The sequence below is a fragment of the Piliocolobus tephrosceles genome, chromosome 10 (genome assembly GCF_002776525.5).
Source record: "Piliocolobus tephrosceles isolate RC106 chromosome 10, ASM277652v3, whole genome shotgun sequence".
Lineage (NCBI taxonomy): Eukaryota > Metazoa > Chordata > Mammalia > Primates > Cercopithecidae > Piliocolobus > Piliocolobus tephrosceles.
In genome coordinates, this window is record NC_045443.1 from 21682420 (window position 1) to 21702297 (window position 19878).

A 19878-nucleotide genomic window follows, 5' to 3' on the forward strand; every position below is an offset into this window, starting at 1 on the left:
TTTTTTTTTTTTTTTTTTTTTTTTTTTTTTTTTTTTGCTTCTTTAGAACAACAGTTTCAGTGGTTCTGGAGATATTTTTTAAAATACCAACATCCAGGTCCCACCCTCAGCAATGCTGATTCATTTGGTACATTCTAAGGACTACATAAATGATTTAATCAAAAATTATTCCTGTTAGAAAAAGCATAGAGCCAAATGTGTGGCCTGCCTCTAGTAATGTGCGACCTGCCTCTAGTAATGTGTGGCCTGCCTCTAGTAAATGTTCTTGGTCACACTGCTGCCATTCAGGCTCAAGCTCTCACTTTTAATTTCCTTTCACTTTTCCTGTCCACATGTTCTCTGTCTTGACTTTCTTATTTTGCACAATCCTGGTTTGCTTAATAAACTGCTCACAATTCATTCTGGAACAAAATTTCAATAAATAAACAATTTAGAAGAGGAAGGCACACAGATTAATGCAAACAAATGAGTTATAACTGTAAAATTTATATTTATGAATAGGGTACCTGACAGGAGAGAGAGTTATTGTCTGGAATCTGAAGGTTTTTAAGTCACCCATGTTTGTTGACATCACTGTCCTAATAGATGAGTTTCAGAAGCACAAGTTTGTTTTCTATGTCTTGCAACAAGCTAAGCTCTTTCCTGATTTTGAAAATGGAACTGATCTTGCAGACCACAAGAGGCCTATCAGTCCATAATAATCCTTTAAGAAGAGTTTTTAATATCATCAGAATGATTCTGAGAATTTGCAAGATTCTGAGTTGGCTCCTAATGACCCAAGATGTATTAAATTATGCTCAATTGTGATTTAAGAGCATTTATAATTGTTAAGAAAATTTCCTTGCAAATTGACATTGTAACTTATGGGTGATGATAGAAACAGCAACGGCAACAATAAAAGTACTAATACTAGTATCAGTATTAATAATAATGTATGCTAGAATGTCTTTTACCTTCACAAACAATAATTTATCCCCATTTGACAAAAAACTGAGCCCCTCACCATCCATCAAATAAACATTTCTAAGTTCCAATACCCAGGCCACACATCCACACTAACTAAATCAGACCTTTTGGGAATACTACAGAACTTCCAGGCATCAATCAGTTTTAAAATTTCCTAGGTGATTCCAATGTGCAGCCAAGTTTGAGTATCAGTGCTCCTGAGTACTAAATACTGAGGCTTTTTTAGTTTAGTTTCCCACAGAAAACCCTTCTGTAAATTATGCTTTGAGCTTTTATTGAGGTTCTGTACCAAAAAAAAAGTTACATGAAATTTACCCTTTCATTTGCTGGAAAACCACTATGTGGCTCAGTATTACCTGTATCATACATCATATGATCATTTTTTATTTTTTTCTACAATTTCTTCCTTGGAGAACTGCTTCTTTTTATAAATTTTTATAAATAATTCTTTCTTTCCTTTTTATAATAATTTCTTTTTATTATAATTCTTTTTAAAAAATTTTTATATTTCTTTTTATAAATTATTTATAATTATTCTTCCCTCTACCAAGTATAGAGAGGTGGGTCACTGATCATGTTTTTTTTTTTTTTTTTTTTTTCTTTCTGCTTTAACTTCCAGGAAGCTCATGATTAAACTAACACATTGGTTACAAAACTATACTACCTATTAAGATTAGAGTATACTCTTTCCTACTTTTGTTCTTAGTTTAAATTTGCTTGTTCATTTTGTTTCAACTCAACCTATGTTCTCTGAAAAATGGGTTTTTTGAGCAAATGAGACTATATGTATATAGTCTCATACATATATATGTATATAGTCTCATATATATATATAGTCTCATTTGCTCAAAAAACCCATTTTACAGAGAACATAGATATATATAGACATAGATATAGACATAGATATAGATATAGATATAGATATAGATATAGATATAGATATCCTGGAGAGAGAGAGAGTGCCAAGACTGACATAAAAGTTTACATGAGGGGCCGGGCGCGGTGGCTCAAGCCTGTAATCCCAGCACTTTGGGAGGCCGAGACGGGTGGATCACGAGGTGAGGAGATCGAGACCATCCTGATCTACACGGTGAAACCCCGTCTCTACTAAAAAATACAAAAAACTAGCCGGGCGAGATGGCAGGCGCCTGTAGTCCCAGCTACTCGGGAGGCTGAGGCAGGAGAATGGCGTGAACCTGGGAGGCGGAGTTTGCAGTGAGCTGAGATCGCGCCACTGCACTCCAGCCTGGGCGACAGAGCTAGACTCCATCTCAAAAAAAAAAAAAAAAAAAAAAAAAAAAAAAAAAGTTTACATGAATGCTAATCTGAAATAATTCAGCTTCCAAATTATATTATTTCTTTTCAAGTAGTACCATAGGAAGAAAAGGACTAGTTAGGTATTACTGACTGGTGACTGTTGATGACAAATTGTCTCAACACAGGATAGCATATCATAGTGTTAGACTAAAATACAGACATATCTGTATGAAATAAAAGGTCAATTTCATAGTATTTAAAATATGTATATTTGCCTTTAGTGATTCCATATTTTTCTTTCTTGTCCTCTTCTCTTTGTTTCTCTTCATTTTCATTTTTAATGATGTCAGCATCATTCTCCAGTCCTTCCTTTGAAAGTGTTTTGGGCAAAAAGAAAAAAGGAATGGCAGTGAGCACATTAACTCCTGCACAAATCAGAAAGCCAAACCACCAAGCACCAACCCAACGAGTGTCAGTGGGAGTTATGGTCAGATCATCTGTAAAAAAAATACACACTTTTATTAGCTTAAGTCAGTATTTTCTGTATGAACTATAGAAAATTCTTAAAATTAGAATCATCAGGTCCTAACCAAGTATAAAATTGGCTTACAATTCAGACACTGATAAAATTTTTCTAAAAATACGTGGTGTTATAATATTGTCTAGCAATAAATTAGGCTGGTTATCTGTCTATCGTGTAAGGGATTTAAAAGCAGGTATTAACTAAACAGCTACAAGTTCTATCTCATCATCAACAAATGATTGCTTAATTGAAATAAATTCAAACTTACATGCCTAAATTTTGTAAAACCAAGAAATACAGTTGAAGTGCAGTAGAAAGAGCATGTGATTCTGTGTCAGATTAGCATTTTATTTTGCTCTACTCTTTTCTGGTTTGGAATATTTGAAAAGTTATTTAAATTCCTCCACTAGAGTTTCTCACTTTTAAAGTGGAGATCATTTATCAAATTGAAGGTCAAGTAAGGCCATGATTATATGTAATAATATACCTGAGTATATTTGTTTACATACTCTAGACATATACTCTAGCTTTGTATAATCTAGACACTGTACAAATAGATTTTATTGAATTACCTGTGTTCACAGATCCAGTGTCAACATAAACATTTGCACAGAATGATGCCAACAAAAGTCCAATCAAAGGACCAATAATAGCTCCTGTTTCTATAAGCCCTAAAAATAAAAGTATAAGGTTATAGAACAGTTATATGCCCACATAAAGAGTTCTAGGTCCATGAAAAGCCTGAAGATTGAATGTTTTTGTCTTGGATACTTTTGACTAGATATACAATTTATATGAAAGTTAAGCTTGATGTACATATAAGTGACAGTTGTTTCTGCAAATGTTGAAAAAGAAGCCTCATAATTTAAAGCCACTTTCCCTGGCCTCCAAATTCTCTTTCATGTTGGGTCACAGGCAGAGATCTGCTGTAGCAGCACAGGCAGTCCCAGCTGGGATCATGCCATCGACTAGGTCATGATATAACCAAGGTCCTGTTAATTCATCCCCCAGGCATGTTTTGGGAGGAATTCTGAAGCAATACCATCTTATAATGGATTTCTCATGGCACGTTCTTCAAAAAAGTTTCACTCTCAGATCTGCAACTTGAAACTTCCTTCTGGCTATGTCCTCATTATTATTATATGATACACAACTCTTTGATTTTATCATGTTCTCCTTCCTTTTCTTCCACATTTTTATTTTCCATGTCCATCAGTCCTATCTGTCTTCATTTGAATTCTTATCTATTAAAATATCATCATCAGCTGTCTCATCACTTGTCTACAATTCAGAACCTATGCTGAACCCTCCCTGATCTCTGAAAATCCAGACACGAGCTTCTTCAACTTTCTTCCTGTTCACTTCAAAATTTGGCTTTGCCTATTATCTCTTTATCTCTGCCTTCTCCATGGTTCTATAGAGAACCCACCCTATACACACCTAACTTCTTGGTTCCAACCCCTTCTATCTTCTCTAAGGTTTTGCTCTACCAAACACTCCCTCTCTTGTGTGTGTTCAATTTCCCCATAGCCAGCGATTTTACAAAATCTCAAATCCACCCTGCTTTTTCTCCTTTCACTATACTCTCTGCCTCTACTTCCTCACCTCTCACTCACTTTACTCAAATCCTTTTACGTTCTCCCCCAAATACTCTCAGGTAGCCCCAGTGATCTCTTTGTCACTAATTTAGTGCCCTCTTTTGGTCTTCATCTTCCTTGCTTTCTAGGTTATTTGACATTGTTGGCCAATAATTTCTAGATTATTTTCACATTTCTTCCGAAGACTTTCATTAAACTAGACGTGTATTGTTTCATTGTGTTCTTATGATTATTCCTTCTTTGATTTTCCTTTCTCCTATTCTATTTACTAAGTAGAAATCTTTCCCAGTATTTTATCCTAATATCTCTCAGTATATATACGGTCTTCCACAGCAACCTCATTTCTCCCTCTTGATTTCATTTATTACCTCTCTATAGATAATTCTCGATTTTTTTTTTTTTTTTTTTGTGACGGAGTTTCGCTCTTGTTGCTCAGGCTGGAGTGCAGTGGCACACTCTCAGCTCACTGCAACCTCCACCTCCCGGGTTCAAGTGATTCTCCTGTCTCAGTCTCCTGAGTAGCTGGGATTACAGGCACCCACCACACCTGGCTAATTTTTGTATTTTTAGTAGAGATGGGGTTTTATCATATTGGACAGGCTGGTCTCAAACTCCTGACTTCAGATGATCTGCCCGCCTTAGCCTCCCGAGTAGCTGGGATTATAGGCGCATGCCACCACACTTGGCTAATTTTTGTATTTGTAGTAGAGACGGGGGTTTCATCATATTGATCAGGTGGGTCTTGAACTCCTGACCTCAGATGACTTGTCTGTCTCGGCCTCCCAAAGTGCTGGGATTACAGGCATGAGCCACCACACCTGGTCGATTCTCCAACTTTTAACCTAGCTTTTGTGTTCTCTTCTAAACTCCAGAGCCATACATGGAACTGTTTCTTGGTGTAGAGCTATTTGATTTATAGTTATTTGGTTATGGACACACACATGAACACACACTATATATGTATATACATATATATACACACACTATATATATAGTACTAATAATTATGTAGTTCTTTATTTACTAACTTTATATGGACCATACCATCCTCATTTTAATATGTATTAGAGATCATCACAGCTATGTTTATATACAATACACCGTAGTATTTGTTGAATAAAGAAATAGACATCATAGCAAGGTGTTTGTTAATTTATTGTAGGAGAGTATTTGCATTCTTTTAATATAAGTGTGTGAAGGAAGTTAAAAGGACTGAATAGAAAATCACTGGAAAAGATTATTGCAAAATTAGTGAGTTGCCAAAATGTGTCAAAAGTCATTTGGGTTAATGATTCCTCAATATTTTTATCCATCTTGATTATGTATAAATCATTTCCATCTTCTCTCACCCTCTTTGACTTTTCTAGTTTTTAAAAGATATGCCTACATACATTAATGGCAAAATGTCCCTATACTAAACGTAATGAGTTTATGACCAACAATTGATAGAATAACAAAACATATAAGCAAGTCATGCATAATAAATTAAGAATATTTCAGAGATTGGAAGGCAGCACAAGAAAGTGGGTCTTAAGTTGGCTATTGTGCCAGGTGACCTACATGGATTTTAAAACGGTAATTTCAAGAAACATAAACAAAAAGATGAAGACGTATTTGTGAAAAATATTAAGAAGCCTGACTATATGGAGAGATCATGATGAAGAGAAACTATATAGAAACTAAGTAAGTGAATGTCATGCAGAGCCATGTGTAATAAGTGGAGAGATCAGATTTAATAAATGAGGAGCTTATATGTCTCATAAATATAGTAGAGAAGACATGATTAAAATAATGCTTGAGAAAAAATATATTGCAGGAATGTTTCTTAAAAACTGAGAAAAGAAAATACTGAAGAGAAAATAATTAATAAAGAGAACCTACAGACAAAGTAATGAGAACCTCAACAAAAACAGAGGTAGTGAAAATAGTGAGAAAGGTTTTGAATGCATGGAACATTTTAGAGAAAACATTGGTAAGTCTCTTAACACATTGGATATAGTGTGGTGCAAAGCAAATGAAAGGGTCACCTCCAGGAGCACTAGATTTGTGGTATTTCCAATAGTAGAAAGTAGATTTATTAACAAAGTAGCTCCTTGTCATTTAGCATATCTCATCTCCATTCAACAAACTTTTATGAAAGGCCAACTATGCCAAGACACTCTACTCATCATTGTGGAAATCACTAAGACTACAAAGTATAATTCATTTCTAACCTCAACGAACTTATTGCTCTGAAAAGAAGCTAAGGTAGATTTTCAAAACTTACCAATATATAAAGGAGAATTTTCAGATTTGGCAAAATCTTCTATATAGGAAATACCCAAAGGCAGGATGGGAGTTTCACCCATTCCACGTACAATATTGCCTACCAAGACGTACACCCACATTAATGATTTAACTTCCTTTGTACACTCTGCATTAAAGAAAAAAGACATGACATTAGCACTTTGACTATAAAGTGTCAGTAATATTAATTCTATGTTTTCTGTAGGCATTTCACAGTTATATGACGATGGCCTCTTGTCAATGATTTATATTACTATTCCAGCAATGACTTCTTGGGGCACCCCTAATGCATTTTCTGACAGTGGACTTGAGTATGGACAAGTGTAAGTGATATGCTGGAGCCAGTCCCTACTGAGTTGGGAGAGATGAATATACACACCTCCCGAGGTGTTCAGTGACACCTCATTGGTAGTTTCATAGCAGTGTTACACCACAGAAATTGGCAAACATTAAAAATCAAGGCTTTTTAATTCTCTACAGAGATTCAGTTTCTCAGTAACTCCCGAACTCATTCAGCTGCTACAAGTGCTTCCCCATTCCTATCCAACTTTGGGGAGACAAAAACACAAAAATATCTTTCTCTAGAATTGGTACTATATTTATAAGATTTAAACAAAAGTTCGCTAAAGCGTGAATTCTCTACAGCTCTAATTATTTCATAGAAACTAAAAATATTTAACTGGGTATTCATCGTAGGTTCTCTACAGAGCATGTTGTATACTGTAACAACCAAACAACTTTCAATACAGAAATCCACCCCAATCCGTGGAGCCACAGCTATTTAGTACAGTAACGAAGACTAGACCAAAGGGAATAGAAAGTGAGAAAGATAGGGAGATCTCTGAAGAATTATGTCAATCTCTTTGCCATCTATGTTCTAGGCCAAAGTAGCTGATAAGCTGGGAGGAAGCTCTGTGGAGTCCCGTTTTCAGGCAAGTGAAGGTCAATGCACTCTTCACCTCCTGTAAATTGGCCAGGTGAGACTGTGAGGTCCTGACCACAGCTGGGTCCAGGAATTTCTTGTGAGCGCTATCTCTCTGTTATTTCCAGTCAGAAAATAATAGTCTCTATTTCTGGGTATTCAGATTTTTTGTGTGATGGGCAAAGTGATTTGTGTCTACAGATCACAGGCAAACTCTAGGCCTATTCTAGGGCAAAATTGAAAGCATCAATCCACCTTCCTGGAGATGTGCCAGAATGGGAAGGTTTTGCTCTATCCACAATGAAGCCGACTAGCAGCTGGGTCAGTCTTTGGCAATAGCCAGCTCAGGAAGAGAACACAGGCCACTGTTAATATCACTGTTTTCCGTTGTGTCCCCCATGGGGGTTCTTTGGTTTCTTCTGAGACAGATATTTTTCAACTTTTTGAAACTGTTTTGGTTTCCTGATTCAATGATGGTCATGAAATTCCCACCCTTGTGGACTACCGCAACTTCCATGAACATGAATCCAGAATAAAAATGTCCCCATAAAAATGTTGAGTCATCAGAGTCATCTCCAGACCAAGTATAACCAGAAGATTATACAAGTCTCATAGCAGAAGGGACAGAAGGGGCAGAAGTCAATACATTGGTGCCTAGAGCTATGGGCAGCTGAAAGAAGTACTACTATTGTGTAGAATTTTAAAGCACTATCTCCAGTAGAGAAAAAAAAAAAAGAGCAGAAAGACAAGTTCCTAAGTCGATAGAAAGGAAATAGAGTAATTCAGAACTATAGTGTACTTGCCTGTTTTCCCTGCTATTAAAGATCAGTGATAGAACACAAATCTCTTGAACTTTGTTTCTGTCTCTAGTTCCTATTTACATAATCATATACACCAAATCATCAGCATAAATCCATCCTTCTAAGACATTTTCCTCTGTGGAATGAACTTGACAGTAATCCTTGGATAGATGTCTTTGACTCTTTTTTTTTTTTTTTTTTTTTTTTTTGGAGGAAAGTCTCACTCTGTTGCCCAGGCTGGAGTGCAATGGCACAATCTTGGATCACTGCATCCTCTGCCTCCTGGGTTCAGGCGATTCTCCTGCCTCAGCCTCCTGAGTAGCTGGGATTATAGGTGCCCACTAGCATGCCTGGCTAATTTTTGTATTTTTTAATAGAGTGAGTTTTCACCATGTTGGCCAGACTGGTCTCGAACTTCTGACCTCAGGTGATCCATCCATCTCAGTCTCCCAAAGTGCTGGGATTACTACATTCAAATATAAGAAAAATAACATTCTTTATTATTAGCTATTCTTATTGCCCATTGTAAGTCCTTTGGAAGTTCCTGGAGAGAGAATATATCTTTGTTTAATTATCTAACTCAACCAATATCTCATTCAGGCCCCTCAGCAGAAAGTGTTCAGTTATAAGTTCGCTGAACAAAAATCAATACAATGAGGTAGACAACCTGATGGATCCTGCGTTGGTCTTAAAATCTGGGTTCCATTTTCCATACACAAGAAACTGTTTGAGGACAAGTTGCCTGAAACTGAAACTGTAGATTCATATTCATATCTGTATAAACACAGGGAAAATATGTTTATTTTAAGGAAGTAATGAGGACAATGTGGGCAATGTACAGATTGTTACCTTCTGCTTCCCATACAATACAACATTCAAATCCAGCAAAAATGTCTTTTCATCTTTGGCATCCAAGTTATCACAAGTGAGTATCATCAAAAAACTTGCCACTTTCTGTAAATGTACAATCTTTTTACACTTAGCTTTCAATAATCTGCCTGTGGATGATCTACCTTTAGATTATCAAATATAAACCTTCTTTGACTTTTAGGTTATCATTTCCTGGAAATAATTATTATGAGATAAGGAACACAAACTTTAAAAAATGTGAGATTTAATAATGTATAATTAAGAAGATAAATGCTTTGGAAGGAATAACACAACAAAACAAGTCTTCAACTTGGCATTCTCTAACGTTTGCTCAGAAGTAGCAAAACCTCCAGTTTCTGAGAAATCCTACAATAATTCCTCCATGCGTTTCATAAACCTCTAAGAAAAACAAAATATTTGTCCATCATAATGAGAGGCCTTAAGAGAATCTCAATCACCATGACACATAATGTAATGACTTTTTCTCTTCTCATAAGAACAAATGGATTAATAAACTATGACCATTTAATTTAAGCAAATTACCGCAAGATCCACATGCTTTTCCTCGGAAAGTAAATTACATGCTGCAAGAATGGAAAAAAAGAAAAAAAAAAGTATATTCAATGAAGTCTCTGTTAGAAATAATGCTGGATTGTTTTCTGTGTTTCTATCAGATAAGGTAGCCAGAAGAAAACTTGCCCTTCTGAATTGCACAAAAGCTAGAGTGTTATGCTTGGATGCCACTGATAGTCTTAATTTCTGTGCTATAGGGTATAATAAGTCTCAAAGTACCTTCCCTTTACAACAATTGCTCAGTGATGCCCAAAGAGTTTGACTGTGAACTATAGACAAAGGCTTTAATCCTATGAGACACGACAACCGCAAGGAAATAACACCTTTGGCAGGTGGTAGAAAGAAATGTAAATAGTAACTGAATGGTACTTAGCATTGTTTTGGGTAGGCTAAGAAATAAAAGAAAAGGAAAGACTCTGCTTAGAAACTCTGATCCCTTCAAAAATACTTTAAAAGAGAAAATATATTTTGTTAATTTATCCACTAAAAATCCAGTAACTCAAAGTCTATTCATTCCCAAAGCATCAGCAAAATGACAGTAAACAGATTTTCAAACAGAATAGAAAAAGGCATAATTCCACAAGGAAAAAAAAGTAGGGAATTTTACAATAAAAGAGAGCTCAACATGATTTTGAAAATGGAAAAGCAGGTAACTGAGTGGTCACTGAAATAGAAGATATGAGAAGTGCAACTGTAAGTGCCTGCAAGAGAGCAATGCTGCAAAGCCCAGGAACATTCAGGCAAGATACTTAAACACAAAAGTGAGTATGGTCCAAAACACAGAAGAGTGCAAACACTTTGGTTTAAAGTGTGTTTAAGAAACATTAAACTCCCAGAGACATTCCCTGCCACTCCAACTGAAAATGTCCATTGACTCCAGAGTCTGGAGAGGCACATTGAGCATAGAAAGGCAATACAAAAAAATTGGAGGTATTAAGTTAAAAAAATCTACATATCTACATATTAAACAGTGAGATTCCTACTTGCATTTGGCTGGTAGCTAAGCTTCTACCTCCCAAGCAACAGACTGAAGAATCCCCGTCTAGGATAACAGGTTATGTGCAATTCTGAGCCATCTGCAAAACAGCCAGTCCCTACTCAATGACTCTACAAAGAAGTCCTCCTTTAACCAAGTCCTACACATGTATACAGAACTTCCAGCTGGCTTCTTGTTGTTGTTATTCCTCCCTCTTAAGTGTGAATAGATAACAAAGGACCACCAGATATAGGAAAGAAGTCTGTAACAGTAAAGACAGCTACAAACAAATAAAAAAACGGTACACTTGGAGGAGCCAGAGACCAAGAAGAAAGATGAACAAAATTTAGATGGAAAGAGATAATACATTCTTGAAAGAACAATAAGATGTTCCTTAAAAAAGGACATTCAAAGAACAAGAGCTGTTGAAAATTAGAAATGTGGTAGCATAAGCTAGAAAGTCATTCAAAGGCATGGAAAATAAAATTAAATCTCCCAGAAAGTAACAAGACAAGAGGACAAAAAATTAGGGATAAAAGATAAGAAAACATGAGGTTAATACAGGATGTCCAATATTCAAGTAATAGAAGATCTAGAAAGAGAAAACAGTGTTTTGAGATAATGTAAAGGGGAGATATTATCAAAGAAATAACAAAAGTAACTTTTCCAAATGCCCAGATTGAAGGCTCCTGGCACAATGGAGGAGACAGATTTATACCAACACAATTATCATGAATTTTGGACTTGGAGCTTAAAAGAAAATTCCAGTAGTTTCCATTGAAAGAAAGCTGATCACAGAGATTAGAATGGCATAAGATTCTGAGTAATAACACTTGATTACAGGTTTCCTGTGTCAAGTGTTGATTACAAGTGTTAGGTAGAGCTGGAAAACATTGGGAAAATGTCTTCAAAATCCCTAGGGAAAATATTTCCAATCTAGAATTTTATCCTAGCCAAAGTAACAATCAAATGTGGGAGTAAAATAGGAATATTTTCAGATGTACAAAGTCTTATATTTTATACTTCCCTTGTACACTTCCTTGGAAAGCTATTAGATTATTTTCTTCACAAAAACAAGTGAAGAGGAAAGAGGAAAGCAGGAGACACAACATCCAGAAAATGAATAACTGAATGTATGAAACAGCTAAAAAGCAAAGTCTCAAGGATAATAATGAGGGAACATTCCACGGAAACAGCAATGCAGCAGGCCCAGAGAATTCCAAGTTCAGATTGCAGATGGAGAATTGAAAGTGGTATGTGAGGAATCTCCAAGACAAAAATCAAACGCTATGATATGGGATAAGAATATTGAGGAGACATTTGCCCTACCAGTGGAGAATTTGGTGATGAATCAGTGAACAATACAAAGAAAGCTAACCATATGATAAAATGAGGTAATTATTAAATCTAGGGAAAATAAAAAGTCATATAAGAATGAAAAGCGCATGGTTCAATGGTAAAAAAGATTTACATAATTATACAAATGTAAATAGTAAAAATGATTTTATGGTAGGAATTCAATACACATTGTGTAATACTAATGTATAGGCATACCTCAGAGACATTGCACATTTGGTTCCAGATTGCCACAATAAAGTGAATACCACATGAATTTTTAAATTTTCTAATGCATATAAAAGTTATGTTTGCACTATATTGTAGCCTATTAAGTGTATAATAGCATTATGTCTGAAACACAATGTACACACATTAATTTAAAATGCTTTATTGCTAAAAGATGCTAACAATCATCTGAGCCTTCAGCGAGTCATAACACTTTGCTGATAGAGGCTTTAGCCTCCATGTTGATGACTGCTGGCTGATCAGGGTAGTGGCTACTGCAGGTTGGCGAGGCTGTGGAAATTCCTTAAAACAAGACAATGATGAAGTGTCCTGTGTCAATTGACTCTTCCTTTCACAAAAGTTTTTTCTGTAGCACATAATGCTGTTTTGTTGTTGTTGTTTGTTTGTGTGTTTTTGAGATGGAGTCTCGCTCTGTGACCCAGGCTGGAGTGCAGTGGCAGGATCTCGGCTCACTACAAGCTCCGCTTCCTGGGTTCACCCCAGGTTCACACCATTCTGGTGCTTCAGCCTCCCGAGTAGCTGGGACTACAGGCGTGCGCCACCACGCCCAGCTAATTTTTTTGTATTTTTAGTGGAGATGGGGTTTCACCCTGTTAGCCAGGATGGTTTTAACCTCCTCACCTCGTGGTCTGCCCACCTCCGCCTCCCAAAGTGCTGGGATTACAGGCGTGAGCCACCACGCCTAGCTGCGCATAATGCTGTTTGATAGCATTGTATCCACAGTAGAACTTCCAAAACTGGAGTCAGTCCTTACAAGCCCTACTGCTGCTTTATCACCTAACTTTGTGTAATGTTCTAAAACATTAGCTGTCATTTCAACAGTGTTCACAGCATCTTGCTCAGTAGTAGATTCCATCACAGGAAACCACATTATTTGCTTGTCCATCAACAAAAAATCTTCATTTATTCAAGTTTTATTATGAGATTGAAGCAATTAAGTCACATCTTCAGTTTCCATTTTAAATTCTAGTTCTCTTGCTCTTTCCACCACATCTGCAGTGACTTTCTCCACTAAAGTCTTCTGACTTCCTTCATTAAAATCTTGAACCCCTCAGGGTTATCCAAGAGGCTTTGAGCCAACTTTTCAAAATTCCTGTTAATGCTGAGATTTTGCCCTCCTCTCCTGTTCCTATTGGAATGTGGAATAGTGAATTCTTTCAAGAAAGTTTTCAAGTTATGTTACTTCGATCCATCAGAAGAATCACTACTTATAACAGCAATATCCTTACAAACTGTGCGTATTAAATAGTAAGACTTGAAAGTCCAAATTACTCCTGATTCATGGGCCACAGAATGGCTGTTGTGTTCACAGGCATGAAAACAACATTCATCTCCACGTACATCTCCATCAGAGCTTCTAGATTGTCAATCAGCAGTAATATTTTGAAAAGACTTCTCCTCCCTATCTCTGAAAGTCTGAGGTGGCATCTTCTTTCAAAAGAAGGCTGTTTCCACTTTGTGAGGCCGAGGCAGGCAGATCACCTGAAGTCAGGAGTTTGAGACCAGCCTGGCCAACATGGTGAAATCCCATCACTATAAAAAATACAAAAATTAGCCAGGTGTCGTAGTAGGTGCCTGTAATCCCAGCTACTTGGGAGGCTGAGGCAGGAGAATCGCTTGAACCCAGGAGGCAAAGGTTTCAGTGAGCTGAGATCATGCCACTGCACTCCAGCCTGAGCAACAGCATGAGAGGAAGAAGAAGGAGAAGGAGAAGAAGAAGAGGAGGAGGAGGAGAAAGAAGAAGAGGAGGAGGAGAAGAAGGAAGAAGGAAGTTGTTTCATCCACATTGCAAATCTGTTATTTAGTGTAGCCATGTTCATCAATTAACTTGGCTAGATCTTCTGGATAACTTGCTGCAGCTTCTCCATCAGCACTTGCTGCTTCACCTTGCACTTTTATGTTATGAAGACAGCTAAGATCTTTCCTTAAACCTCATGAACCCACCTCTGTTAGCTTAAAAATGTTCTTCTGCAGCTTCCTAATCTCTCTTAACTTTCGTAGAATAGAAGAGAGAGCCTTGCTCTTTTGGATTAAGGGAATGTTGTGGCTGGCTTAATCTTCTGTTCAGACTATTCAAACTTTCTCCATCTCAGCAATAAGACTGTTTCACTTTCTAATCATGTGTGTCTTCCTTGAAATAGTGCTTTTTCTTTGTTTTCACAGCTTGGTTAACTAGTTAGTGCAAGTGGCTTCACTTTGGGCCTCTCTTGGCTTTCAACTTGCCCACCTCGCTGAGCTTGATCATTTCTAGCTTTTGATTTAAAGTGAGAGATGTGCAACTCTTCCTTTCACTTAAACACCTGGAGGCCACAATAGAGTTATTGTAATAATTGGCCTAATATCAATATTTTTCTATCTAGGGGGATAAGCAGGCCCAAGGAGAGGGCAAAAAATGGGGCAATGGCTGGTCAGTGGAGCAGTCAGAACACACGCAACATTTATTGATAATGTTCACCATCTTAAGACTGGCACAGTGGCTTACACCTGTAATCCCAACATTTTGAGAGTCTGAGACAGGCGGATTGCTTGAACCTAGGAGTTCAGGACCAGCCAGGGCAATATGGCAAAATCCTGTCTCTACCAAAAAAAAAAAGAAAATACAAAAATTAGCCAGGCATGGTGGCACGTGCCTGTAGTTTCAGCCACTCGAGAGGCTGAGGTGAGAGGATCACCTGAGCCTGTGGAGGTCGAAGCTACAGTGAGTGACATCACATCACTACACCCCACCTTGGGTGACACCGTAGCTCTAAAAAAAAAAAAAAATACATAAATAAATAAATCACCATCTTAAATGGGCATAAGTTAGTGGCACATTAAAACAATTACATTAGTAATATCAATGATCACTAATCACAGATCACTATATCAGATACAAAAATAATGCAAAAGTTTGAAATATTGCAAGAATTATCAAATGTGACCCAGACACAAAGTGAGTACATGCTATTGGAAAAATGATTCTAATCTTTAACATAGGGTTGCCATAAACCTTCAATTTGTGAAAAATGCAATATCTGCAAAGTGCAATAAAGTGAAATGCAATAAAGCAGGGTATGCCAGGATTCGAAACTAATGGAATAACATTTACTTAGAAATACGGAGGCAAGGCTGGGCCAGGTGGCTCATGCCTGTAATCCCTCATTTTGGGAGGCTGAGGTGGGCAGACTGCTTCAACCCAGGAGTTCCAGACCAGCCTGGCCAATTTGGGGAAACCCCATCTTTACTAAAAATACAAAAATTAACTGAGTGTAGTGGCACACACCTATAATCCCAGCTACTAGGGAGGCTGAGGCAGGAGAATCACTTGAACCCGGGAGGCGGAGGTTGCAGTGAGCCAGAAGATGGCGCCACTGCACTCCAGCCTGGGCAACAGAATGAGTGAGACTATCTCAACAAAAATAAAAACAGAGGCCGAGGCAGGCAGATCACGAGGTTAGGAGATTGAGACCTTCCTGGCTAACACAGTGAAATCCCCGTCTCTACTAAAAATACAAAAAATTAGCCAGGCATGGTGGCGCATACCTGTAGTCCCAGCTACTCGGGAGGCTTGAGGCAGGAGAATTGCTTGAACCCTGGAGGCGGAGGTTGCAGTGACCCGAGATCGCGCCACTGCACTCCAGCCTGGGTGACAGAGCAAGAGAGACTGTGTCTCAAAATAAATAAATAAATAATAGAAACAGAAAAACAGAAAGAAAAAAAAAAAAGAAAGAAATTGGAAGCTAATAGAAGAAAGAGCTAAAAGTTATAAGTGTTTGCCTCTGGAAAGCAGTAATATGTGACAAGGGAGAACTTTTTGTCAATATAAGACTTTTTGTATAATTTCTATTTTTATGACTTTGTACATAGTTACTTTGGTAAAAATTAAAAGAAAAATCAACCTTCAGACTGGTCTGTCCCTTGGTGACCTGCAATTAAGCAGAACCTCTTTATAATTAGAAGTATTTACATGGTCCTGAGACGGGAATAATCCCAAGTTTTGGCTGGTCCTGAGAATCTTTTCACCAGACTCAACTCCACAAGAAAAGGTGTCAAATCCCCATTGTGTAAACTGACAAAACTGACTATGTAAGTGGAAGTGAGGCAGCCAAAAGCACCAAATACAGATGGAACAGAATGTCCATCTTCCCCTTCCCATTACAGTGCTCTATGCTGTTGGAAAGCTTTGCTCCTTGAGAGGATAGTGCGAGCTTCATTTCCTGCAAGTGAAATTTGACCACCCAAAATTATCAGACTGGAATACTTACTGGTTCATGAGGAAATGAGGTAGTGATTTTAAGAAACATCCTAAGCCCATAACCACACATCCAATGCCAATCATTATAGGTCTATGCAGTTTGGTTCCAAAATAACTCACAAATATAATCAACAAAAGATTTCCTAGGAAAAATTGAGAATAATCATTTTAAAAAGTATGCACAAAGACTTAATTAACAGCCTCACCCGATCATTTACATTCTAGCGTTTACTGCATAACAACTATCTTAAATACTGGGATTTGTGCTAGGGTTGCATTAAATAATAAACGAATATAACACAATCCCTGCCCCGAAGAAAGGTTCTGTTTTGCAATGTAGGCAGATATAGAAACAGCTATCTCTGAAACACCAACGTTTATAGAGAGGAGAAGAAGAAAAGCCAGTGAAAGAGACTAAAGAATGGTTATGGGAAATTTGAAAGGCTCTATTTGTGACTATCTAGACTTGGGAAATGAGGTGCAAAAGAAGGTGTCAGCTTGCATGTGACCTCTGGCCTCTCTCTCAGTGCCTACTCCATAGAACGTTATCATGTTTTCCTATGCCCGGAAAGAGAAGCAAAAGTCAAATTTAGATAGCTGAGTGTTTTGTAACTCATTATTTAAAAATACCTTCATTTTGGTCAACATGACCAAGACAAGGATCTATTGTTTTTTTCTACTTCTTTCCCTAGATCAGACAATGTAGTTAAGTAAAAATTAGTAGACCCCCTCCCCTTCTACTGGGTCTTCAGTGAGTCTGGATTTGAGGAATAAAAATAGCAATGAAAAATGTATCACCATGTCTTAGGATGAAGCTTTAGAATAAAGAAACTAATAGGGGAAGGCCCATCTGATGGACAGATCCTTGAAGAGTGTGGAGTAAAGATTTGAAAAAAACAAATATGTGAGTAAGTTTTTTGCCAACCATACATTTTTTAATTCAGTAAATAATATTTACCTTGCTCCCACTATATATAAAGAATGCCTCTGCAATGACTCAAGATTATAAAAATTTCAAAAATTTTTTTCCTCAAGGAGTTAATAATCTTCTAAGTGGTGTATATTTTGAAAACTTTTCTTTCCATCTATATTTTTCTCTAGTCTGCCCTGTATGAAAAATATACGTCCATTTGTACATTATTTTATATGGAGCGTGCCCCAGGTCAATAACTATATCAGCCACATTGACCTCTCTAGGTTTCTAAAATCTATCACCAAAGCCATCTGTGTTGAAGGTAGTGTCTCCAGAGGCCACTGTTTGAAATTCGTATCTATTTTTTGAAAAGAGAAGAAAGGAAGAACTTTCCTTCTTCATGTAAGAGTGAGTTCGTGTTTTAAACTGCCTTGCTCTGTCAGGAAATAATTGCAACGAGAAAGCATGGGAAAAGGTAAGTAATTTTTTTCAAAGGTATGGAGAATGCTGCCTGTAAAACTGACTGGGGAAATGTAAGCTAAGTGATATGTTTATTGGCATTTGTAAATCTCACAGTATTTCTAATCTTCATCATTCTCCTCAAGCTATCTATCACCACCCACTAGTGGTAGAAATTGTTAATATTTTCTACATTATCAAGAAATTTGGGGCAATCGAACATGAAGGCATTTGAGTTTTCCACCTGAAGGCCTTACCACCTTCCTTCAGTTTGAGAGGTTGGGGTGCCCATCTTACCATCTGACACTAAACACATCACCAGGGCACTGCCATTTTCTTCAGCCACTTACTCTAGTAATTAAAATCTCTCATATATATTTTAAGCCTCTCTCTCAACTAGACTTTAGCCTACACATATTCTCTAGTTTCTCTCCAAACTTCCCAGAACATTCAGCCATATTCTTAGATTCCACTTTCCCCCTCCCTAATCCCCTAACGTCGCTCCTACCTTCACTGCTTCCTAGCTTCTAAATTTGCTAGTGCCCTGGCAAAGATCATCAGTTATCTCCATATTATGAAACCCAGGGAATAGTTCTTCATCCTTATCTAATGCTTTTCACACCTCTGATACTTTTTTTTTTTCAAATTTCTACTCTTTTGTCTTTCATAATACTGTTTTCTCCTGGTTCCCCCTCTTGTTTCTCTGACCATTCCTTCTCTTAACATTGTCAAGACTCCTTTTCTTATACCTGTGCCTTAAATGTTTGTGCAGCTCAGGATCTATTCTTTGTCTATTGTAATTATCACCCTATATCCTCTCCCTGAATAACTTCATAAATTCTCTCTCTAGTTTTAGCAAACGCCTACTTACTTGCTAATCAATAGCTAGCCCAGATAGTTCCCCAGTGCTTCAGACTCACATAACTACAATGTTAACATTGTCACCAATTGTCAGCAATAGAAGTCACAGATATATTCAGATGACAATATGGCCGTTGCAAACAGTTCAAAATATTGACACAATAATTACTTTAAAATTAGTAACTTTTTCATTTAATGGGTTGATTAAAAGTATAAATATTACTATATAAAAATTTGTTTTAACATTTTGGTAATTCTACTTCAATATAACTGGCTTCCTTTGCACCCATGTAGTTCTTTTTTGTGCAATTAAAATTATTATTCCATGATCGTACGGTGTTAGAATGCTGAAAGAGTCCTTGGCACAGAAAGGTTAATAACCCCTTCCCATCCTCAGTGACACTCCCGCATCTAGAGGATTAAAAGGTAAATGCCACAGCAGGCACACAAAGCTCTCATTAACCCATTTCTCACCCCTGCCCATTTCTCCAGGCTCACATCCTAATCCTTTCCAACTTCATCTTGGCTAGTCAATGTTATCAAGTTGAATGTTGCTCCTCACATGGTCTATTACGCTGTGTCGTTCTTAGGCTTCTTCTACTGGATTTTTCTTCACATTTGCTTAACCTCGTTTCTTCTCCTAGAAAACTTTTAGTCATCCTCTGAGAGTCTGTCTTCCCTAAATGAGTCTATGTTTCTTCTGTTCCTGTAAGACCTTGTATATATTTATGCTACCAAACTTACTTCATTCAATTAATGTTATCATTATTTGCATCTCTACCTTCCGTTAGATTATGAACTGAGTCAATTTGTGGGCTATACATGGAGTTAGTTCTAACTCTTTCACTGGGATCAGCACACAGGTGATACAGGGTAAGATCTAAGGGAGTTGAACACTAGTAGATAAGATCAAGAATCACTTATTTCAGTTTTGCTTCTCCTCAATCCTGATTTTTTAAATATATTTATATTAAAGGCAATTATCACCTTGAAGAAAGTGGAAGCTATTATAAAACTAGAAAAGAGTGGCACTCGTATTTCTTTTTTCATGGAAGA

At 37.1% G+C, this 19878-nt stretch overlaps 1 protein-coding gene across 4 annotated transcripts in view; it reads right to left on the bottom strand.

The window, feature by feature from the left end:
* SLCO1A2 (solute carrier organic anion transporter family member 1A2) overlaps positions 1 to 19878 on the bottom strand; it is a 143163-nt gene that overhangs the window by 29939 nt on the left and 93346 nt on the right. For 3 of the 4 annotated variants that reach the window (XM_023209099.1, XM_023209100.1, XM_026452223.1), the window contains 4 exons: positions 9020 to 9126; positions 6611 to 6757; positions 3319 to 3417; positions 2499 to 2720 (listed from right to left, as the gene is read on the bottom strand). In XM_023209099.1, coding sequence (XP_023064867.1) covers positions 2499 to 2720; positions 3319 to 3417; positions 6611 to 6757; positions 9020 to 9065 — 514 coding nt within the window. In that variant the 5' untranslated portion in view covers positions 9066 to 9126. Of the gene's footprint in view, positions 1 to 2498; positions 2721 to 3318; positions 3418 to 6610; positions 6758 to 9019; positions 9127 to 16599; positions 16733 to 19878 lie in introns of all 4 variants that reach the window. The other variant, XM_023209098.1, reaches the window with a different exon arrangement.